Source organism: Diplotaxodon limnothrissa, linkage group LG8, assembly GCF_057381915.1.
Source record: "Diplotaxodon limnothrissa isolate DT_005_m linkage group LG8, D_limnothrissa_male_GT1.1, whole genome shotgun sequence".
Classification (NCBI taxonomy): domain Eukaryota; kingdom Metazoa; phylum Chordata; class Actinopteri; order Cichliformes; family Cichlidae; genus Diplotaxodon; species Diplotaxodon limnothrissa.
This window is the reverse complement of record NC_140603.1, coordinates 21,891,781-21,917,025: the sequence shown is the minus strand read 5'-3', so window position 1 is coordinate 21,917,025 and position 25,245 is coordinate 21,891,781. Positions and strand designations below refer to the sequence as shown.

At 41.1% G+C, this 25,245-nt stretch overlaps 2 protein-coding genes across 3 annotated transcripts; both read left to right on the top strand.

Moving 5' to 3' along the window:
* Positions 1-111: 111 nt before the first annotated feature.
* hpdl (4-hydroxyphenylpyruvate dioxygenase-like) lies at positions 112-2,719 on the top strand. Its single transcript, XM_085360876.1, has 5 exons — positions 112-866; positions 954-1,120; positions 1,198-1,349; positions 1,854-1,981; positions 2,408-2,719. Exons 1-5 carry the CDS (start codon positions 112-114, stop codon positions 2,610-2,612), a joined length of 1,407 nt encoding a protein of 468 aa, XP_085217002.1. The 3' UTR covers positions 2,613-2,719.
* Positions 2,720-5,831: 3,112 nt separating this feature from the next.
* Positions 5,832-19,987, top strand: fam53b (family with sequence similarity 53 member B). 2 transcript variants are annotated; one of them, XM_085360875.1, is made up of 5 exons: positions 5,832-5,982; positions 12,515-12,746; positions 13,432-13,486; positions 14,892-15,655; positions 18,926-19,987. In XM_085360875.1, the coding sequence occupies exons 2-5, from the start codon at positions 12,657-12,659 to the stop codon at positions 19,274-19,276; spliced, it is 1,260 nt and encodes a 419-aa protein (XP_085217001.1). In that variant the 5' UTR covers positions 5,832-5,982; positions 12,515-12,656; the 3' UTR covers positions 19,277-19,987. The 2 variants fall into 2 exon arrangements, with proteins under 2 accessions (XP_085217001.1, XP_085217000.1); XM_085360874.1 differs by having other exon boundaries at positions 13,432-13,492.
* Positions 19,988-25,245: the final 5,258 nt, after the last annotated feature.

Here is a 25,245-nt window from a genome sequence, read left to right as displayed (position 1 = left end):
TTCTTAAATTATATTTTGAATACATTCCAATTAAATTCTGAACTAGCTGTGAAGAATAGCAAAAGCGTTAAGTATATGCTGATGTAACTGAAAAAAATAGGCTTTTCGGTTATGAATCAAGGGTTCCGCTTTCTCTGGACACGCCCCTTTCAAAACGTCACTGAAAACATGGCTGTTTTCTTGAGCCGGTTACACCACGTTTCGCTCCACGTTTCTAACGCGGAGAAAATAGCTAATGACCTTGTCTCTAAATTCAAGTTTGATTTATTTGCTGCCAGATTAACTGACAAGTCCAAGCAGTTTGCTTTCAGGAAAGGAGCAGCAGTTTTCGTCGTAAATGAGAGACCCAGTAAAAGCAGCGTGGGACTGAATGAAGGGATACTGGGATTAGCTGACAGATACTCCATTGATCCACAGCGGGCTGACTTGGAGAAGTACAAGCAGGGTAATAATTCTTTGGGATGTCTTTATGATTTAAGCCCTCTTCATCCGGTGGATACTGTAAACAACGTGTGTTTCGAGGTAGAGGATGTCCAAAGGTCATTCAAGGTTCTTCGCGATCTGGGCTGTAATTTCTTGGTGCCTCCCACCACCGTTGAGGACGTGAATGGTCCTGTCACCTACTCGGTAGTAAAATCAATTGTGGGAAACGTGTGTCACACGCTAATTGAGAAGACAAACTATGAGGGAGTCTTTTTGCCAGGGTTTGATGTCATTGAAAAGGACTGGAGCTTGGGAGAAGAGGACATGTCTTGTCCTGTCACACACTTTGATCACATAACTTATGCCTGCCCCAGGAAGACAACCCGCCAGGTCATGGGGTGGTATGAGAAGGTCTTTGGTTTTCAGAGGTTTTTCATTGATAGGTGAGAAATTGCTCCGAGGCATTTGTTGCCATATCTTTTCCCCAGCGTGGTGTCAGTAATCTCAAGGCTGTTTGTTCTCCTGAATAGTAATGAAGACGTGGATGAAGGTTTTGTGATAAACCAGGAGGGCATTGGGCTTCGACTTACTGCCATGGAGTACTGGAAGTGCAGCAAAGCAGGCATCGCTCTTCCTTTTGCTGGCAAAAAGGAGCCTGACTGCAAGTTTGTCATTGCGGAATCACTGCCCGAACAAGGTAATAGAAACCCCTAGTTTCTCATTTAAGCCACTATTTATGATCTCCGCCATCATTGTTTGCATTTGCTTTGTCAGGCCGGAACCAGGTTGACACCTTCTTGGAGCAGCATAGGGCCCCAGGGATCCAGCACATTGGGCTGTACACTAAAAACATTGTTTCTACTGCGCACACGATGGCTGAAGCTGGCGTACAATTTTCCTCCCCTCCTCCAGCCTATTATACTCAGGTTTGAATGATTTTGAACTATAATCACTGCAAGAAGCGACCTGTGTTTTATTCATATTTTCACATTATAGTTCTGTTTAATTTATATAGTTGGCCTGGATTTTGAAATTTTGGGAATTTGGGAGAAGCTTGTCCTCATACTTCCTGCAAGGCAGGCTTTCAGAGATTTTTCAGATCTTGTTAAAAGGGTACATTTTGATCCAAACCATGATATATTACCACACTTGACAAAGTAGTTATGCCTAAAACCTAGCTGAACTGTGACTTAAGGCTGAAAACGATATCAAAGAAAAGAGGGCTTTGAAGGCAAACTTCTCCCACTAGAACACATAATCCAAGTCATTATCACACTTTTCAAGGTTATGCCATCACCACACAGAAGGAGAACAGGGTCTGCTTTGTACCAGTAATCACAGGAGCAAACACTATAATTACAGACTTTGTAACAAGTTCAAAAATAAAGGAATTTTCCATCTTTTTAAACCCATCCCATTCGCTGTGGCAGCTGGGAAAACAGCAGGAAATAGAGGAAGCAGGTCACAGCCCCCAGATGCTAGCACAGCATGGGATTCTCCTGGATACAGACCTGCACCAGGATCCTTTATCACAGAGAGCATCCAGTGAAAGTAAAAGGTAAGAGCCAATCAAGAGTTGTAATCTCTCACAGCCTTCAAAGAATGCCTCTCTTGTAAATTGTTTTAGTCAATGGTTTCTTTTAACTATCTTTGGCATTATCTTATTAAATAAGTGAAACACTGTGAAAGTTTTGTGTGATGTATGGCTGCTCAATGTCAGCAAACAATCTTATCAGTCATCTCTATTAAAATGAGGACATGTTCCTGTTTTACTATTCAGTACAATTACAGAAGCCCGTTTGGCTTGCAACATGCATGTGAAAACTGCTTGACTTCGTTTAAAATTGCTGCAATAATGATGAAAGACACGAACCACAATTTTTTTTTTTTTTTTTTTTTTTTTTTTTTGTATTCACCAATGAAAAGTTGTGGAAACAGTCCCGAGGCTGAAAGTGAATCTACTGTGCTGCTTTTCCCCTTTCAGACATCTTCTACAGGTGTTTACCAAGCCCATATTTGCTGAGAACACCTTCTTTCTCGAGCTGATTGAGCGAAGAGGGGCAACGGGATTTGGCGAGGGGAACATCAAGGCGCTGTGGCAGTCAGTGCAGGCGTACATGGAAAATGAGAGGGTGGATCGTCAAGAACCTCAGGGATCCTCAAAAACTGCACAAACTGCTCTTAGTTAGCCACTCCAAACATTTCTATAACAGGTTATGTTATTTCATGTGGCTGCACTATTTACTGAAAAACATATGAAATATTTAAATTAGTCTCTAAAAAGTCCCTCGTTGCACTGATGACACATTACTTATTATATAATGTATTCATATCTGTTGAAATGGGTGCTGTGTTCTGTACTTGAAATGATACAACAAAAGACACTTGCTGTAGGAGTAAAATAATGTCTTTGTTTTCACTGTCTCAAAGTAAACCACATTGCTCCAGAGTAACCTCAATAAACTTGACTCACAGTAAACTGTGAAAATCAATTGCTGGCTTCAAAATATTGTGCTCCGTTTTTCTTCTTGTGTGGGCCAAACTTCAGAATAAGCACACTTAAAACCTCTTAGACCTTCCTAGACAAAGACTGACAATGGCCAGTGCATTTTAGTAATTGTCAAAGATACTGGAACTTACAGTTACTTACATTATATAGTAGCACTTGCATGCGGTACTTTTACTTTGCAAGGGTGCAGTGGCTTGTTCTTCATTGTTAATGCAGCATATGTATGTAAAGTGTCTGAACACCACTTCCACATATACTCAATGAAGTATGCACAACAAGCTCAAGCTGCTAGAAGACTGAAAGCTTGCTAATGCATCAATGATAGTGTGCTTTTTTTAATGTATACTGTGCTATAATAACACTGTATATTAAAGTATTTTCACTTAAAACATTTAAGTGCATTTGCTTACTATAATGCTCATAGTTATGAATGCAGGAAAAGTGAGAAATGTTTATTTATTTTTTTACATTTTATACTAAGGTATTATTAATTGATTTAATGCATTAGCATCACTTAGTCAAAGTCACTGTCCATATGAGAAAAAGTGACCACTTCATTGGCTCGTAATGTAGAAATGTATCCCAAACTATTATTTGCTGTTCACTTCATTATGTAAGCATTATGTTGGTGGAAAATTAAACTAGGCTCTTTGGCCCTTTTTTTCCCTAAATAACCCACCCACACTGTCACTTGAAGAACTGTTACTGGTCAAACAGCTGCACCTCTTTCAGAAGCCGTAGTGGTTTTAGCAATGTGCATGCTTTGGCAAAAAAAAGTGGCTTTAGAACCTCTTAGAAGGGATCTCCAATCCCACAGAGATGTGCCAGTTCAATTAACTTGGCTATAAACATTATGGATGAGGATTAGTGGGATAGATGAGAAGCAGTGAAGTTTAATGGACTTCCATGAAAGCCATATGTTCTTTTTATGCCCTGTCTGTAGTTACAGTATCCTACTGAGTACACAAGAGAGTCACTGTAAAAACAAAACATAAAAACTCAGCAACAGGCAATTTATGAAATTAATGTACTTCTGCATTTTGACAAATGGTGTCAGTGTTTTTCCTTTAATCAGGGGTCACCTGCTCAGGCAAACTGCATTTTAAAAATGTTGATTCTGTATTAAGGATTTATGTTTTTCGATTACATAACAAGCAAACCGAAGCAGCACATACAAAATAGATGCACTCCCCTTTCTTCATTCACCACTGGAACTGGGCTGTGCTATGGCACGAGTTTCTAAAGTTTAATTTTAATTGCATTTGCTTCGAATTATCTGATATAATAGGAAATTATGCTGTGTGATAGAGAGGATTAACTGTTCATTAAAGTTGAGAAGGGATGGCTCCTGTAACAGGAGTCTTTTAGCCATCTGTCTCCAGCCACAGTGTGAACCCCAGATGGTGTATAGCATTCTGCATGGGGTCTCAGTAAATGGAGCTGGAAGATAACTCCCTATTTACTGTTAACCATACGCTAGCTACAGATTTATTAACAAAAATCATAAAGAAATATGCAAAAACATCATAATTTGTAGCTACATCAGCAAACACACTCCAGGTTACTTTTTGTAGCATTTTCCTACACTATAATTGGTGCACACTGCCCCCTGGTTGTGATAGTCACAACACACACTAGCAAACCTGTTGAACAGGAAGACTTCCACCCCTGTTCTGCAAGGTACTTTCTTCCTAAAGAGTGACTTTTAATGCTATGAAACAGAAAAGCCAAAAATTTGTCTTATTATCTGTTTGCTAAATACCTTCTCTATAGGGATTTTGTGAAAAACCCCAAAACTCTAGCCCGGATAGTAGAAGAGACAAATCCTGGGTGCCCTTTAACACAAAAGGCAGACAGTCTAAAACCGAGGAGGACAGCCTGACAGTCTGGGGGAGATTAGAGGCACACAACAGATGTTACTCCTTGATTAACAATAGTGTCTGCCAGGGGTGAGTCTCAGCTCCCCACCCTTCTGAGGCCCACTATATTAATTCCAGCTCCTAGGAAATATATTGATTTACTGTACATAATGTTATGGGACAGGGATGATAATTTGCAGTCCTTTAACAATGCATAGAAAAAGCATGGACTTCATGAATTGAATTGCCACTGGCTCATCCAGTGGACCCATATTTAAACAAACAGTGAGCTAAACCAACTTTAAGGTGAGATACCCACCTCTTGTAAAAATACTTGTTTAAATAAACTGATAAAAGTGTACAACGACCACAAGCACACGTCTGTTTTATATGTTTAAGAAGTTAGAAGGCAAGCAAATATTGTGTGCAGGTTACCACATATACACCAGCTGCACAGCGTTTGTGTGTGCATGCATGAAAAGCTAAACTTGTATGGCTTTGCTGCTGTAGGTCATGATAAAGACTGAATTTAGTTCCTGGAAGAACATCTGCTTGCAATAAATCTATTTATTCAGGATTGGCCTGTGCTGTACTGGAACTGATAATGTAAGGTGGAACAAGCTATGTATATAGAACATGCATTTTACTCCCTCACCCTGTCTGTAAGTCACACGCACTCGGTAGGTTATCATGTTACACTGCTGTGTATTGTGAAAGTACCCTGTCTATATGCTCAGATCAAAACTGTGATTACTTTTCATTACAACAGGGTTGCTCACACCATTAGTTGTAGGCGCGGGGTGGTCTCTTTTACAAAAAACATCAGAGGATAATATTTTCATTTCTACCATAACAAGCTTCGACTGAATTGTGTATGAGGTATAAATAAACTAAAGAAACGCAAAGAATATGAGAAAACTAAAAAAGATTGTAGCATAAATAACTCGTGGGACACCCCTCGCCCCTACCCAAAGTGGTACGGCTCGCGTATGTTGTCACAGGCTCATTAGCGTGCAGTCTTGTTGGACAGTAGAGCACTGGGTTAATGTTGTAGTCTGCAGGAGCTGCCTTGAGCTGAAGTAAGCTTCCTGTTCTTTTTTTTCTTTAGTAAAACAAAACTCAACACGGTCAACCGAAACTAACCAGTTGCCCGGTGGTTGTTGAAGATACGAGACGCTCACCGTGATGATTGTGAGTGGCAGTTTTTAGTCTAAAAAAAAACTTTCTGGCTTAGCTAACTTTGAATCTGTTACTACTATGTCATAAAGAGTGAGGTGCGATGTTCCTCTGTGTTTTGAAAGTGCGTGGTTTCTGTTAATGTAATATTTATGGTGACACATTAGAAGTAACTCCCAGCAAAGTGTTGTCGGTGAAAACAAAACATAGCTAAAAGTAGTAGTTAGTTAGCTTAGCAACTTTTCCTCTTGTGTACTGCCTTAGCCATGCCCTTTTTGTGTTTTGCCTAGGTTATTACTTGCATAAATTCTACTGTAAATGATTTTGTCTTCTGCCGCTTATTATATTTATGTTTTGTCACTATAATTTGTGATTTAATATTGTAGGGACTTATAATAATTATATATAAAAAAGATATAATAGTAAGTTTGTCCATTCATCCACTCAGCATTTTTGACAGTAAGTATAAATTCATCCACATACATTTGTAAAGTGACTTTGAAGTCCAGACATTCTGATCTCATACTGGATTTTCCCTCACGCATTGCAAAAGAAGTCAGTGTTGGTTAGTTAGTGACAAATGTATAAGACTTTTAAAATACATTTTACAGGTATTTATTTGCTGGTGGGACATTGGTGGCCCATCTATTTCTCAGATCCGTGTGTAGTTACACTCTATGCTGTTTTTCTTATCTTTATCTTACCAACCTTACCCTCGGGTATGAAGTCAGGACTGGCTGATACACAGTCCAACAGATTCTGCAATTTAAGTGGATGTTGGGATCATAAACACAAGAACTTGTTAACTTGTTAAACCTGAACTACTGGCTGTGTCCCATAGCTATAATTGGGTCTGATAAAATTTATAGGTGGCTTGTATCATTTATTAGGGTTACATTAGGTGACTTGTCCTTGAAGTACAGATGTATTTATTTTTTACTTTCTGTACATGCATGTGTAATATCTATTTTTCACAATTAGCAGCTTGTGGCCTTTCTGTCATAATCCTGTTTGCTTCTGTGAGCTCCCATCACAGTAATTTCTTTGCCAGACTCATTTCCCTTTCATAAAGGATTTTAGAAAAGGGGTTTAAGGGAGTGTTTGTGTTGGTAACTTGGACTAGCTTAGTTTTCAGGGCCTTTTCTTCTAAAATTAAGAGGCATCCACCTGGATGGTTGGCAAGCTCCTCTGAAAAACTGTTAAACAGTTTTAGCTCAAGGACACGAGTGACTGCCTATCAGAACTTGCCTTAAACAATATGTAAATATCCTGTGTACTGTAATGCCATTGTTGCAGCATTGTTCACTTCCATGAGACAATGTTGGGACTACATGGTATGTAGTCAGAGGGAAGGCAGTGTTTAGGTTGGATAAATTCCTGCATGTAAACCCCAGGAGTAGTCTCTCCCCTGCATTATAATGTCCACTCAATGTGCCTTATTCTTATTTTGGTCCATTAACATGCAATGCTATTCCAATGTCGTTGTTGTGTCTTCAAGCCTCTGTAATTAAGTGACTTGGCTAGATTTAGAATTCAAGTGGACAGCATTTCTCTCCAACTTGGACAAGTTTGTTGAAAGCCTTGATTACAGAGATCCACAAAGCCATTGTTCTGGACAAATGTATACAGTGCAAGTGATTATGTATGAGAAAATTAAACAGCAGGCCTGCTTTAAAACGTAGGCCTCCTTGGCTGCCATGCATAGCCATGCTGAGCCTTTGTGTTTATGGTAAGTGGGCAGCTGCATGCTTGTGAGACCTTGGCTGTACCCCAGGCCCTCAACTGAGTCTGATAACTGCTATTGAAGCCTCCCAGCCATGCTCATTTCTGACTATTCACTCACTGCTTTAAATGTAGTGCACCTCCTGTTTGACATAGCCTAATTTCTGTGAACATGCAGACAGCTGTGGGCTAGCCTGCCTCCTACAATGAGTTTCATAAATTTCATTTCAGTCAGTCAGCCGTGACAGTACTTAGTAGCACCTGCCCTTTGTGAGACCAGCTTATGAGAGTACCAACAAAGAAAGTTTCAGGTTTCAAAATCTTGAATTTCATAGTAAGAATTCTGCATGTTGATATTGTTTTAAATTTGGATGTATGTTCCAGCATATCCACAGATACAAAAGCGCAACACTAGTTTGACACTATGTCATTCACATATCTGGTCTATGATGTAGTATCACTAGCTATATTAATTCAAACACCACCATGTCATTAGAGACTGTTCAAATGCGAGTCCAAATATGGGGCCTGCATGCAGCTCAAAGATGAACAACATCAGTGCCAACAGCTTGGGGAAACAAGCTTTTTAGGAACATGCATATTCTTTCCAAGGGAGTGTTTCTGCAGAGAGCCACGGCCAGGCATTTACCCAGCATTCCTTTCACAAGTGGTGCAGTCATGAAGAGCAGCATAAATCCCTCAGTTCGTTTTTAAGTCTGGCCATCTCAGGTGCTCAGCAGATGCTCAGATTATTGAGATGGCCACAATCCTGGGATTGTTGAGGGCAGGACACAGCTCCAGCTGCCATTCTTTTGTGCACATCAAAAGAGGATGCGTGGAAATTTAGCTTGACATCCTCGCCATCACAAGATGTTTGTGTATCAGTGTACCCAGACGAGAGCTTTAAATTTAAGCACTGCGATATCTTTCAAATGGGTACATAATAATCTTATAAGTAGTTTAGAAGTGTATTATACACTTGATTTGGGGCTAAAACAATCATATCTGTGTTGTTTTCCACCAGCTGTCCAAGTGCTATATAGATGGATTAGTATTAGCTCTGATTGCCCATCAGACACAAAGCTGCTAAATCCTTATATAATGGTGGCCCAACCCATGGGATTACACCGTAAGTCATGTATGGCAAAGCTGTTCAAATTGACGAAACAGGGGTGCACTTATTTTAGATGTGCAAACCCAGTTTAAGTAAAAAAAAAAGTGTCATTTCTTTTCTTTTTTCATAGAAAAAACAGTAGGGTATCTGGAGGTTTTGAGACCTTGGCTGACTTTAAAGCAGACATTTGCTTTAACTTGACCCAATCAATTCTGTGGTTTACTGTCGTGTCCTATCTCATTTACGCTGTGCCAAAGCTTTCTGTTTCTGACAACCTAAAGCTGCGATGGTTGAAAGCCTTCTAGTGACCACAAAGGAAGCGTGGAGTCCCATCAGCTTGCCCAAGGCGGCTTATTGTTGTGTTTCAGAAGGGCTGCTGTCACTGCAGACTTGGCTGCTGTCACTGCAGACTTTGCTGCAGTCAGTCAGCAGCCTGTTTGCATGTGATGGAAGGCCACGTCTGAGGAGCACGTCCTGCAACGTTGTTCCCCTTTTATAGAGATTAGACTTCTCAGTTGTCATAGTGTCAGCTGCCCTGGCTCAGATAAAACGTTATCGCGCTGCAGAACCATAGAGACTCCCACTGATTCCCGATAATGCCAGCATCGTTAATGGAGGTGATTCGAGTTTTGACATCAGGAGTGGCACCCCTTGGGCAGAAATTCTAGATACCTCATTTGGCAGATTACACCGTCTATGAGCACAGCTGTGCATGCAGTATTAGGTGAGTGGGTTGGGTGTAACCATTAAGCACTAGTCATGCTATGGTATGGCTTCCACATTTGTTTTACAGGTTTGTCTGTACAAGAAAAGGCAGACCAAGCTAGCCTTTGCCAGAACTTATTCACACACTGACACAAGTTTAAATGGCTTTTAAAGGCTGCAAGGTTAGGCTTTTATAATTGTGTATTCAACTCATGTCATGGAGCCGAGGAATGTTTATAATTATGTCATAAACCTCACCCATTTAAAGCACTCAGTTCAGATTTATGGGAGATGGGATTTGTGGGATAAAAATGAAATGCCCAAGCATGAGAAAGATGATTAAGCCGCTGCTACAGCGGTGGTTGTTTACAATTTTAGAATTAAGAATGTAGGACTCGATTTTTTGTCTTTTTCCATCCTTCTAGGGAAGGGAGACGTAATTTAATTACCTCTTTGTTCAAATAAATGTCAGAACTTTTCTCATGTTTGGGCAAACTTTCTTTTCTCTTTGTTAATGTCGCTTACGTATGTCACCAAGTCATTCAGTGTAATATATAAACAACTGTTTCCTCTGTCCAAGCACATCCATAGCTATCTCTGCAGTGAAACAGATCTCTGAGGTTAATACTCATGCACAGTGTAATCGGCCTGACCCACTCCAGCTTCAGGCTTTTATGTGTCCTTTTCTCAACACACAGGCCACAAGTTAAAACTGCCAGACATCCTTGAGTGGTGTTGATCTTGTTTTATATAACTCTGCTAAAAACGTCCTTCTAGTTAAGTTGTTTTCTTCATGTGGTAAGTGCTTGTAATGGAAATCATATGCCGAATGCAAATGCCACCTTCAGCATGTCAGCTCCTGCAGGGTCTTGTGATGCTCTTCCCCCAACATCCCTCACGCACACACACTTTACCCCACCGCCGGCAACCTCAGATGTCGCCTTTATTGTTTCCCACGGTGTCTCATCTTCTGCACAAAGCACTCTTTTGTTTTGCATGCACCATCTCCCCCCCCCCCCCCCCCCCCCCCTTTTTTTTTACTCCACTTGCAGTTGTTCTGTCATTTAAGTGCACACCCTCTGACCTTGCATGCAACGTACGAAGATCTTGTGTCCACTTCACTTTATTTCAGTCGCCTATCTTACTTGGCTTCGTGTGGTACTGATCTAGTGGTTGTAAAATTCTTCATGATGATTATATAGATTTATATCTGTGACTAATCAGCAGTTTTACTGTAATCATGGCGCAGCATTAATACGAAGAAGGTTGTTTTGATAACCGCAAGGTCAGGTATTCCCAGCCAGCCCCTGAGGATTCAATTACACAACTTTGACTTTGCTCTATTCCTTGCTGTGTGCTTAATGGAACACTTTTGAGGAAACTTGCTCTCTGTACTATAAAAACAGGCAAAAATAAAACAAGGTATAGAGTTCCACTTTTGTTGTTAGGTTGGAGAGAACATTGAAGTGAAACACCTTGTAATATTAATCTATCGATGGCAGCATGACGAAATAGGTGACGCCTTGTCAATCAAAGCGAGTGTTTGCTGGGAATGTTTACTCCATTGAGAATAATAAACAGAGCTTGTCGAGCCATTGACCTCCTTGAAATTTCCACTATCTATCTTCCAGATGTTGAACAGGATGCTCCTGTGTAGAGTGACGGGCGAGTTGGAGTATTTATCAGTATTAAATGCTCATCTCTGCACATGCAAGTTAGATCTAAAAAGTTAAAAGCTTGCTCATTCGTGAAAGAATGTGTTATTTGTGGTTTCATGGTTGTCATAAGTGTGCGTGCCTGTGCAACGTTAACAGGCCAGTGATTGAAATCATTTGATAGACTTAAACTAAGCATGCATTATCTACCCAGGGTATAATTTAATCTGATCAAACCATCCTAACTAGCTTTGTACTGTTTAGTTTGACCTAATGGTGACAGGTTACCCCATGTAGTCCTTATTACAGTACTTGCTAATAAGCATTGTTAAAAAAATAAATAAATACAAGTATTAGTAAGTATTAATTGAAGTAGACTATGAAACCTGTTTAGATTTAGCTGTGAAACTTTTTTTTACCTAATTCTCTCCCTTGATGCATGCTATTTGTGCCATCCAAATGACCAAAGAAGGGGTTGACTTACAAGTTGGCTTTTATAGTAACAAGATGAAACCTTATAAAGAATGTGACATTTGCACATTTTCCCATTTTATACAGCTACAGTAAGAGTGAGAATGTATTTCAGTGTTTAAGCAGTGACACAAATCCCCCTTTGGGGATGGATGAGAAAGGGCATTCGGCGTAAAACTGCCAAATCAAACGTGGAGCTACCTGCTGTGGTGACTCCTTGTAACAAGGCAGATGTATGCAACAGTTGAATTGTCTCCTGATGATTTGAAGAGCAAATGTACTGGTGATCAGGTGGGGAAAGCCCTGACCCACTTTTTAAGTTTTGCTTCTTGGTGTGGTAGAATTAGAATTATTGGGTTTTTACAAAATGTTATGGGATTGGTTTAGATCACTGGGTAGAGCAGGAGACCTATGTGCTGTAAGACTAATGCAGAGGTTTGGGTTTGAATCTGACACGAGGACATTTACTTGTGTTATAGTTTGATTACTTAGCTGAATACATCGTGTAAATTTTTGTAAAATTGTTGGAAAGCTACAACTGGAACATGACAAATGGGTAATGTTTTACATAGCATAAGCATGTTATTATTTTCATTGCATGCCCACATTAGCATATAGCTCAAAGCATACAGCCTGACAGCTGCTAATGTGACTGTAGCTCTAACTATTCTCAAGGAGAGAGATTTCCTGTAAGACTTTTAAGATTAACTTTTGATATCATTAGGAGTTTAGTAGTTGAAGCTGAGATGATGATAGTGTCCCTCCATAAAAAGGAGTTTGTCTTCTCCTCCTGCTTGATGGCTCTCTGCTTATATGGTCGACAGAATGTCAGAAATGTACTGAATTATAATCCTGGGCTCATCTTTGTGTGTCTGCTCAGGATTGGACCGAGGAGTGAAGCACATTCTGGGAGGAGCCGAGGGTGGGCGTCTTTAATTTATGAGAAATCAGTCTGCTAACGCCGTGCTCATCGAGATGTCCTCCAGCTTAACTTGGCATTACCGTAACGACGTGGGACAAGCATGTGCGTTGCCATGGTGATCATTTACCCCAAAACACTGGAAAAGAAGGGTGCCGATGATGTAACAACCAAACGCACAAATTTTGTCCCGGTAAGAGGTTATTTTTTATTCATGTGAGCAGATGTTTTGTGAGTGTGTGTCTCTGTGTGTTATTTCACATGTTTACATAAAATGACACAACCTAACCACGAGACTTCACCCAATGAGGAAGAGGACAATGTTCTGCTCAGGTTTAGGAAGTTATTGCTGGCCACTCATTACTCCATAGCACTTTTATGATTCTGCATTTTATTTTTCTAATTTGCCAACTTTAACCAGAGCTACAAAATCTTAGTCAGTAATAATCCACTCTGTTGAACCCCCCCACCCCCCATTTTTTTACCAAAATGATATTCACAGATTCACTAGAAACGAGTATTATAGTGCTCTATCTACTAGGATAAGCAGCTCTGACTCAGCACAGAGTAAAAATTCCCCCACTAATATGGACTGACTTTGCCCTCTTAGTCCCATGAAATGAAGTCATCATGTTCACGGGCTGAGCATCCATCAGAGGAATTTATGGTGGAATGCTTTCTCTCTCTCTTTCTCTGCGTTGCCGAGTTGCACGTAGGACCAGTAACGCATACACAGAATCTGTCTTTCCAGTAGTTGTTGTTTTTGCTTCTTTTTATTTGTTGGTTTACTGACTTGTAATTATTAAAGCCTGTTCTACATTTTATTTTTGTGGCTTTCCTGTAAGCTGAAAAATTTCTTTTTTTTTCTTTTTCTACAGTTCCAGGCACAGACCATGAGCCAGGGGACAGCACTTTTCTCTTGCGGACTCATGGGTAAAGGTTTGCATTATGTGACATGGATAAAATCTTAGATCTTTAACTTATTTACATGTTGCACATTGCTTACAATAACAAACAGGACAGGAAGTGTTGTTATAAAGTAGTTATGTACTAGATGGTCTAGATGGATGATTAAAGTCTAGTGCATTTTGTTCATTGTAGCTTTATGTTTGGTGAAACATGTCTGGCAGGTGTTTTTGCCAACAGAAATAATACAGTAACGACTTTGTGTTGGGGGTTTAGCATTAATTTAAATTTTGCGGCACTCCTTGATGCTTCAATACTCCAGACATGCTGCAAAAGAGTCATATCTTTAGTTTTCTTCTAGCGGTAGGACATACTTTACAGTCTCTGTTTTGTATAATTGGATGTATTATGTCCTTGCAGTTACTTGGCATTGAGTGTGTAAGAATTGAAAATGTCCTGGCATAGAACAGAGCTATACCAGAAGGCCTTTTGTTCTTTGTCCTACCCGTGTATTGTGGATGGCATTTTGGGGAATTTTATCTCCAGTGAAGAAGAATAGACCTTTTGCATACCAGAAGTGGGCAGTGGCCTCGATGTTTAGTATCTGACTCAGAGTTGACCAACCAGTTCATTTGGCATATCTGTTCTGTGGTTTACGAGTGTTGTTTCTATGACAATAACAGGTGTTTGCATGGTAGCTTTGGTTTCGGAGAATATCTGACCATTGACTGCAAATACCGAGCTGGTCTGATGCATCGCTCTTGTAAATCTCAACGAAGAGATGAAAAGCTGTAGTTAGAAGCTTATTGACATTTGCTCAGGCATGTTGAGTCAGTTGGACGTTGAGCTCCATTCCCTTTTCCAATCAGCTGTATTTACAGACGGTGACGCTAAAGCAGTGGCTGCAGGGCAGTATTTATTTTTAGTGCCAATTAAACAAAGCAGTGAGTAGTGTCAACACAAAGTACACATGGTGACACCCATGCTTATGCATTGCATAAGTTGCGGGTACTAAACAATTGTAGTACCTAGGACTAAAAGCAATTTTCTTTGTTTGAGATTCATCTCCTAAAGGAGTTTGCACAGTGCTGCAGGGGTGTATAACGGTGGATTTTTAATTGTATCTTAATATATTTTTAAAATCTTTGTGTAAATTTGACACTAGGGAGTAAATTTGCAGTCCTGCATGAGTATGGAGCTGTTGTTGAAAACTGCTGAAGAGACTGAAGTGAAAAAAGAGGGAAAGTAACAGATTAGCACTGGAGTTTGAACACTGCATTAAGATCTGTGGGCAGCTGTTGATTGATCAACACACTTTCAGTTCAAGTTTAGCCCTTACATTGTTTCCCATATTGTAGGTGGGATTGTGTTTGGGTGTCTTTTGTTTTTTAAAGGCAGTTTCATTCATATAAATGTGGTCTGTCTGTTGCAGACACAAGCCGGTGGAGGGACATGGGTCACAGGTGTGCCATCCAGCGGAGGCCAGTTGGAACCAGCCTGGAGAGCCTGTGGGATGTTCTGCCAGAAGTGCACACAAGTTCTGCCCACTGGGACTGGGATGTTGGCTCCACTTCAAGCACAATCACTAACTTGTTGCAGGACCTAAGCCTAACTGAGGCCTCGCACTCCACCGCTCCCCCCAGCAAACGACAGTGCCGGTCCCTGTCTTGCTCAGACGAGCTCAGTGGTTGTCGCTCTTCCTGGCGTCCTCAGGGCTCTCGCGTGTGGACAGCTGTGGAAAAACGGAGGTGCCACAGTGGAGGAAGCGTCCAACGCAGCAGTATTGGAAACATGCAGAGTGGCTTTGCGGGCATGCAGCGCAGCTCCAGTTTCAGCCTGCCTGCCCGATCCAACACCCTTGAGCTGCCGTCTTTCACCCAGCGCCCTCCATGGTCTTCTGCGTTCACCAGCCTGACTCCCTCCTCCTCTTCCTCAGTGCCCCTGTCCTCCGACCCTTCATCGCAGCCCCTCTACCTCTCTCATGAACAAATTTGTCTCCCTGAGCCTCGTGGACCGTCACCTCCCAGCTCCCCCGACTCCACTCCAGAACTGGAACGGCGTGGAGGACAGGGGGGTCTTCCCCGTAGTCGCTCACAACCATGCGTCCTCAATGAGAAGAAGACTGGTGTGAAGCGCAGGAGACCAGATGACACACACAAACAGAGGCCTTCACTGGATCTGGCAAAAATGACACAGGTTGGTATTTAACATGTAGATCAGATGATAATATAATATTTTTCTTTATTTAGACAGAAGAAACATTAAATACTGAAAACCTGCCAGTTTACCTCTTCCATTTAACAACACGTTGCACTCAAGATGCTGTCTGTTAATACACTGTATTAACTTTGAAACTGAGCCAGTCATAATTTATTAGGAGCTTTTTCCATTGGCGTTTTTATGTGGCATTTATTTATCGGTTAAACGCGCCACAACCCCATGACTTCAAGGAGGAGGATTACAGGAAATGGTCATACCAGCTGGAAGCTTTGCGAGGTCAATCAGTGTCAGTCACAAGCATTTTTCTCCTTATGTGTCGGATAAACAAAACACTTATGGTTAAGGTCACTCCATTGTTTCCCTCAGGCGTTGTCATTAAAGGCAATTGTTAATTCATGCAAGCCTATTCAGGGTCACATTCGATTATCTGAGCTTGTACTCACAGAGTTTGAAGAAAAGTAGCCCCATTAAATGTGCTACTGAATAAAGATAATTTGATCAAAGCAGGAATTACTAGAGGAATGATTAGCTTCGGTTGGTCGCTTCTGAAATTTGGATTTATCTGGACATCCTGGCAGGCGTTTGTCTGTTTGCCCCTCGAGCTCACACACACACACACGCACACACACGGTGCAGTTTCACACATTCACTGGCTGGATCATAAACTTGGAGCTGGACTTGGCCCCTGTGAGAAAGTCACCCAGAGTTCAGCAGTGTCTTAACAACAACGCTGCTGTGACACGACAAACAGACGCCGCACGCGCTCCAAGCAGGAACGAGGTCAGCGTGGCGAAAACAACCTTAGATGAGGCAGAGAAATTTCAGGGTGCTTAGATTTGGATCTTCCCTGCTGCTCTTTGTCTCTGTTAAAAAGGCACAACTCTGACAGGTAGAAAAAAAACAAAAAAAACTTCCAGTGATCGGTAAATTTTGTTGCTTCACTTTCTTTTGAATTGAAGTGACTGGCGTAAGGCAAACCCTGGAGGAAATGACTTCCAAATGACTAGCATGAGAGGGATAAAATATCATTTGACTTTTAGCCTAGTTACGCAGATGAACTTTCTTCAGTCTTTTCTAAATGATTCATTACAGCAGTAGAATATAGAGTTTGACACGTAGGTTTATCACTCAAGCTGCTTACAGGTGGATGTTGAGGTGGTGGACGGGTGGAAACAGCAGGCATCCACACAAGGAACTGCAACTGGAATTTCAGAGGGAAAAATGGGAAATGTTCAAGTTTCCAGCCTGAATTAACTGCAACAATCCCATTATTCATAAACCCTTAATTGTCGTTATTGCTCTAATTGGTTCTGAGGAACAAGCTTTCACTTAAACCTATTTACATTTTATAGGTTAAGTGATTTCATTGAAAAAAGGACTAAATATGTTATATTTAAAGTATGAAGTGTGTAGTTGCCTTAGATTCAACAGAAATGACATTCACGTTTGATGATAGAGTAAGTCTGTTTGGCACTCAGCTCAAGGGCTTATATCGCTTCACACCCGTCGCCCTATCCGCATTCAAAGTCACCTTACTATTCAAAGATCGGTCTCAGTGCTGAGTGCGTCTCTAAAGTGTCCTCTCATCCACACGCCTCACTGGTGTGATTTACTCTCTGCGTGGTTCACTGTGACTGCAAGTGGAGCAGCTGTGGCAGAGGTTATAGATCGTCTCACAGGGGGGGATATGTGTCGGGTAAAGAGATATTGATTTCTGTAAATTCAGCTCAGTGCGTAGATCGCTCCCACTACAAGGCCTCATGAGCTATTGATCAGCTTTTATTGACGGAGAGTCAAGGTCAGTATGGATGAGGAGACTTTCTGCTCTCCTCTTCGTTTCATTCAGTGGGTGGGTGGGAACGAGGGAGCGTGACAGTAACAGACAACGCAGGCAGTACTTACTCATTAGCCTCATTTTTATTGGTGCAGTAAGTTATGTGAGGATACGCTGTCAAAGAAGATTTTGTGTGCATAACAAGTCTGCTACTCTAAATTAGAATTGTATTTGGTTAAGTTAACATCCGTGCCACTGTTTTTTTCCATATCCCAGACTAATTGTGACCTTATCAGTTTAGTCTCATGGTCTCTCAGGCGAGAAGTCTGAGAGACCTAATGCTGAAGGCAGCAATGTGACACTGGCCTGCTGCTGACAAATGCACCCGCTTGACTAGAGCCAAGAAAAACAGCAGCGCCCTTTTGATCTAGTAGAGACTTTACTCACTCATGCATAGATCTGACCACGATGCTCTCTATGTTTGCAACTCTTAGTGGGTGATAAATCCTGAAAAAGTGAGGTTATTTGTGAACTGACATTGAATCAGCTAGATTTGAAATCACATTTTTATCTATGCTGAGAGTAAAGAGGTGTGATTTGTCGAGTCATAATTAGGGAACTATCATTACGAATTGTTATGAGTTAAAACCTACAAATATTTCCCTCTAAAGGTTTTATGTATCTCATGTTACTATAAACTGTCCTTTCCTTTGTGGTCTTAAAACTTACATTTGATTTATCTCTTATCTATTTATTAATCGCAACTCACTTGGCTGTGAGCTGCATGTCTAACAGTCCCATGCTTGTTTCATGTTATATAAGCACACAAGTGACAGCAGGTTTCACAGAGCTCCTATTCTCCCGTGTCCCTCTGCCCTAACACCGTAACAGTCAGGCATGAGGCAGCTGTCCTGCCTTCTACACATTAGCTGTACAGATTGGAAAAGCCTCAGTTGTAAAGCTTCTCGTTCCAGCGTGCACAGCTGTCACAGAACTTGCCCACAGCAGTGCTGGCACACATGTATTTGCCTACAAAAGGTTCTGGGTTTCCCAGATGTATGTGGGTGTTGTGCAGAGTCAAAAGGCCAACATGAGTGATGTCTGCCTCCTGGGTATCTGGCTACTTGCTGTTTTCCAATCTCTCCCATCGGCCTTCAGATCACAGTTAACAGTCTCACATGCTGTCTGTAATGGAAGCTAAATTTGTATCCTTCAAATCTTGTTATATTTTTATATTATAGAGTTTCTTGACCAGTGTCCAGCACTGACCTCACTCAGTCACCCACATGCTGTTTGAGTACAGTAGTGGGATTGTTTTCATAAGACGTCTGTGTGCCTTTAGCCATGCTTGTGTCCTCTTTAGGATATGGGTCATACTCCAGGAAGGGAAATGTTTTGTGGTTTAAGTGCAAGTCTGCTTCCTTGAGAGCATGAATTCAAGGCCTCTAAAAAAATTCATTGGCTCTCCACAGAAACTTCGGAATTTCCACAGTCTGAGCTGCCCAGGATTCACAGGCGAGGACGGCCGCGAGTCCAGCCAGGCTACCCCCACCCTCAGGAGCACCACTCAGCGCGATACTGACGACTCAAACGAGCACAGCTTCAAGGACATTCAGCCTCAGACCAAAGAGGGCGAGATCACCAGCACCGTGTCGTCAGACACCGCTACAGAGGATGCAGACTGGAACTCCACCGATTGTGACGACATGACACCAGGAACGACCAATGGGAAAGACAGTGAGCCTTTCTGGGCAGGTCTGTGCAGCATGAGGAAGGATCAGCTTGGAGGCGAGCTAGATATTGAACAAATTGAGAGGAACTGAGCGGGACTGCCTTCCTCCTGGGGGAAGCTAATTTAGAGGACTGAAAGAAGAACAGTGCTGATAGTCTTAAGGAAAAAGCAAGTGGAAAGCTAATACAATGAGTGTTCTAGCACTTGTCTTTATTTTTTCCCTTGTGGAGAATTTTGAACAGGAGCTTTGTGTGCTAAACGCCTATTTTTGTGGACTTTGTGTAGTCAGAAGCTACTCCCCCACTGTGTGGTATCTTAAACGTGTCTCAGGAGAACAAGAAAGTCAGGGAGGATGGATGTGGGTGAAAATAGAACTGATAAATATAAAAATGATTATGTTGGCTCACAGACTGGGGTCTTTAACATTTCTCTGTAACCCTGATTACCCTAATTGTACTAGATATGGAGAGAATTCACAGCGGGTTTGTAAAAATTCTCTGCTCCAGGAAGAGGGTCTTTTCCTTTGACGTTCTTCAGTAGTACGTGGGTACATGATGGAGAAAAATGGAGACTACTTCATGAGTTACTGTTAGTAAAACCCCTTTCACTTTTACTGAGCAACAGGCTGCACGCACACACCATAAAGTATACTGAAGAGCTTAACATTTCACACAGTAACATCGGGCTTATCTCTGGATCTCTGCTCCAGTATGTTTGAAGAAACGTGATGCTAATAGCGTTAATATTCTTTCTTTTTACGATTTGTAACTACAGAGTTATGTAAAACATGAGCATATTTCTATACGAATAAACACACTTTTTAAAGTGTCATTTGTAACTTCATTATTTAAGTGTTTTTTTCTTGTCATGACATATGGGATCTCTGGACTATGTTTAAAGCAGATTTTAAACTCAGCTAAATTATTTACCATTGGAGCAATTAAAGGATTCTGTGACTGCCAAATCCCTTTCTGGCCACTTGCACGTCTGCTATTTCACCATGGACTGCAAATTTAAACAGACAGAGGGGGAAAAAAGATAAATAATTGTACTTTTGTGCAGCCGATTAACAAAGGTGATTAAAGCTAGATCAGCAGCTGCATCCAAGCAGTTTTCATCAGAGTGTCCAAAAATTTTGTGTGCGCGGAAATCAACTTTTACATCCTGAGGCATCTGAGGGGGAGCCATAAATTCAGCCTCGTAACCACTTATCCAATTCAGCGTTGCTGGAGTCTGACCCAGCTGTTGTAGTGTAAGAGAGGTGGGCTACACCCTGGACAGGTGGCCCGTCTATTGCAGGGCTAACACAGAGAGGCAGTCATTCATGCTGACATTAACATTCACAGATAATTTAGAATTGGCAAGTTAATATTCACGTTTTTGAGCTGTGGGAAGAATCCAGAGTACCTGGAGAGAGAACATGCAAATTATACACAACAAGGACCAGCCTGCCAATGAACCACTAACCACTGCACTGCTCAAGGAGAGCAATTAGTGCAAACTGCCTAAACTGACCGATGCCTTGCTGGTGAAAATCTACCATGTGTAGGTGATGCACAGGATTTAAACAGCGTAATCTTAAAATACAAGTTGTCCTAAAAAAGGTGCAGTTTGTCATTGGCAAAATCACACAACTCTTAAGTCAAATGCTGGAACAAATCAGTTTAAAAAGACTAAAATCTTCACAGTAGAAGGCCATCGAGATACACTGAATAAAAGTACTTTCATGCTTAAACTTAACTTGAATGTTGGATTTTATTTATTTGAGGAAAATATAATACTTTTTCCATAAACTAGCACATGCTTTTATATTAATACATCTGATATTTTAAGATAAAAAAGGTAATACAATCAAATACATAATAATATTACATGATTGTGGGGTATAATTGTGCATAACTAGATCTACTTTTGATGATTTTAAGGATATTTTGCAGAGGAAAGTTGCACAGTACATTTTAATGCAGGGATTCTTTGCTATCTTATAAGTGTTACACACTAGCAATGTTACTTTTGGTCAAGTAAAGCAGCTGAAAGACCTCTTTCATTAATAGCAGCAGTGCACAGGACAGCAAGGTCATTGTTGGCGACGTCTTTAATGCAACGATGCAGACTGACCCAATTAAGTTGCAGGAAAAGACAATCACAACCGTAGTAGTGGTACTACTGATGAGCCTGTGTTTGTGTGCTGAGGCGGCGAGTAAGTATGGAGGACGCCAGGCAGAGTTGGGAAGTCCGGTCCCTTTTTCTTTCTCTCTCTTTTCCTGGCGGGTGGAGTAGTGGAGCTGAGCGACGGTTCACCCCAGAGACCTTCCTCCCTCCCTGCTTTGGGAAACAAAAGGGGCTTTTTCTCTGAGGAGCACAGTGACGTGGGAGGCGGCTGTGAATATGGGCCATGTGTCAGGGCTGCTGCTGCTCCGTTTGTCTGTTTCCCCTCCCCATCTCTGGTGCCTGTGTAAATCTACAAAAATTTATGCCGTCGTTACATTTTTGATTCACTTCTCCCTGACGGCCGCACGCTCCTCCTGCAAGTTTGTTCACACTTGCAATGATGCTTGTCATTCTTTGAAAGCAATGATGTGCCACTGAGGGAAGAAAGACTCCTCATTAAAGACTAGCTGAGTAATTTGAAGATTGCTTGACATGCTATACTCAAGGCTCAAATTTCAAACGAAGCATATCTGCAGGTCGCCTGCAATGCCTTGTAAAGTGCTGACTTGTGGCTGTTGCACGAGAAACCTTTGAGGCCATATTTACGCTCAGAGTCACCAGTGGTACACACAGCTCACTAAACCTTTCTCATGTACTGAGTTGAGAAGGAAAAGGGTAAACACGAGCCTTTTTAAACGTGCCGTGCAGCAGCCCAACACACTCAGGGCCCCCGGCCTTTAATCAGTAGAGCGACAGAAGTGAAGCGAGACGATAGATACAGCAGGAGGGGTGCATGACACTTGCTCAAAACCCTCCACCACACATAAGAGAAAGGTGGTCACTTTTGAGGGGCTTTTGGAGGTTAATGACACTTCACTTCATACGGCATACTTCAGCTTTAAGACAACAGACGTCCCACACTTTTCACCGCATTCGTTTGCTTCTCTATTATGAAAGGGTTGCGCTGACAGTTTTCCGTCCACATGTACATAAATAAATCATTTTATTTAATATTCAAATATGATGCGTGCTTTACAGAATTTTTTTTACGCCATTTTTCCGGGTGGAAAAGTCAAACCATATGTGAAATGAGCCGAATATTGGCAGGAGTCTCGGGTTAGTTGCCAACCACAGCTTGGCAGCTCAAATGTGGTAGAGGTGAAAAGCAATTTAGCAGTACCACCCAACCACAAAACATTTCCAGTAGAGCAAATGCTTTTTTTGTTTGTTTGTGTGTGTATGTTTAAGTAAAATTGCGAGGAGCTTAATTTTGAAAAGTCAAACCAAAATATCAGCTCAAACCTCCAGTTACTGACTGGTCATGTTGACTACACTTTGCAGGATTCACTCTGAAGTACTTCTGGGAAAAACTGTATTCATTGTCGTGTCTTAAAAGCAGACGTCTGGTCTTACACAAAGAATGAATCAGAAAAGTCATAAATTCTTATTTTTTTTGTCAATACCTTCTGAGTTCAGTCCAGTGTCACTTCACAAGACAACTGCAGGGTCTAAAATGTGAGTCCTCACCTCACCGACCAGTAAAGTTGTAGTTTTTACCTGTTTTGCCTATTAATGAGACTTGTTCCCCATCCACACCAAGGGTCTAGGAATAGAACAGGTTATTTATACTTTCTTTCTAAAGCTGTATTCACATGAGACAAATTCAATAATAGTCGCTTTATGTACAACTATGAAGACTGTTGGGTAGAAAATCGGGGTGGGGTTGGGGACAGCACAGAGAGGGAGGAAATTTAGGGTTTGGCTCCAGACCTAACATCTTCAGACGTTTCAAATCCCTCCTGCACCACCAAGAGCTGTTGGCACAGCTGCCCACAAGGGAAGGAGAGTGATGAAATGTGGGGAAACCACGTGTCTTGGCGAGCAAAATCAAGAGGCCTCTTTTAGTTTAGACCAGCTTGCTACACGCAGAAGGGAGGGGATAAATAACTGGCTGCTGTAAAAACAAGTGCACGTTTCTGTGGATAATGGTGCATTTAGAGCTGCAGGTGTGCGACGTTGTCTGGTCAGCTGACCCTCCATTTCCTGTCAAACAGGAAGAACCGAATGAGCAGAGATGAAAGTTCAAGGTAGCACACAGCTGGCAGTTGTTAAGGTGGGTAACTGCAGGTGCATTACAAAAGCGGCTGTGTGCACGCTGTGTAAGAGGAGCCTAACCCAAATAGATGACATACAAATGTAGTGTATGTGAATATAGTCTGAGAGACACACTGCAGCAGGGAGCACTCTGCAAATATGCACAGTGTGTGTGTAATGAGCTGGGGAAAATCACTTTTAAAAGTATCTGACCATAAGTTCGATTTACATTAAAATAATTTCAACAAATAGAAAAAAGTATCAAAACTTTGACTGGGATTCTGTTGCAAACGCAAACACTGTTGAAATCATACCCCTCACAAGAATGTTAGTACTGAATGCCAGAAAGTGGCAGGATACTTTCAGCATACAGCCACATTCTGTTCTTGATCCTCAGACTCATGTTAAAGGGATTTGCATCCCTAAGGTGTCCGTCAACATAAGATGAAAATGAGATCATCAGCTCAATGAGCTGAGGTTGTAGGAGAGGAGGGCGGGAGGGGTGAGGATACTCTTGTGGTCGTAATCATATTCTGCTATGACCAGAGAAGATGATACTTCAAGACAGACATGTAATGAACTCTGCCTTGAATCAAGTGCACTAAACGGGAAATGACATTTACAGGTAAAATGCAGAAAAGGCTATAAAAGGGAATTCTTCTGCCACTTTGACAAGTTGTATTTGATATCCAGTCTCGACACATGAGTAGTCAAAACTCTGAATAGGTGGAAAACAAAGGTTAGTATCATATAACTGATCACTTGTGAAACATGGTCACAATCTCTGCTATTCCAGGTATTCCTGAAATATTGCATTCACAGGATTGGCACAGATGGAGTGCCACTGTGACTCTGAACTTCGGACACTGAATTCTAATCAGTTTAACCTAATGTAGCCCCTTAGTGGAGATCTCTATGTAGGTACAGGGGAAATTCCAGATTCAATTCTCTGTGCATTATATATATATATATATATATATATATATATATATATATATATATATATATATATATATATATATATATATATATATATATATATATATGAATGACACAGGCGTCTCCCAAAAGATAATAAGATAATAAGATGATGTACAAGAGGCATCATTGTGGAAAAAAATATTTCTCAGCTTTTATTTACATTTAAGCAAACGGAGGAAATAGGAGTTTTCCTATTTGTTAAGTCACTTAACACTACCTGTGAATCATTCAAGCATTTAAAAAGCACCTAGCTCAAAGGATAAACCAGTGTTGCATCGTCACATAACTGAAAAATTAGCAAAGAACAAATTTAAATCGTATCTTTAGTCACTTTGTTACTAGCAGCCTGTCACAAAAACAGATGAATCTAGAAAGAAATGCCCCTAATAACTGTTTGACAGGCATAGATAGTATTTTTGCACCAACAAGGTGTGGTGTGTCTTTTAACAGCTGAAGTAGTGGAGGACAAAAGAAAAAGGGGGAGGCTTAAAAAACTTTTCTGTTAAGTTTTTTAGGTCACGACTAAGAAACAGGAAAAATAAATCTAACAAAAAGGAAGGAAAGTTAGGAAGGAAAATAGGGGAAAGGCAGAGGTATGCCAAATTACACAAGAACTGGACTGAAAAATCGGTGGCAGAAAAAACATCTTTGCAAATCAATTATGGAGTAATGAATCCAAATTTGAAATATTTGTTTCAAATCGTTAGCAGTATGTACGAAAAGGTCAGGCAACAGTTACTGCCTATGGCCATCTGTGAAACACTGTGGAGACTCTGTCAGGGTTTGGATGCATTTCAGTCAGGGATGTTGGAGATCTTGTCAAAATTGATGGAA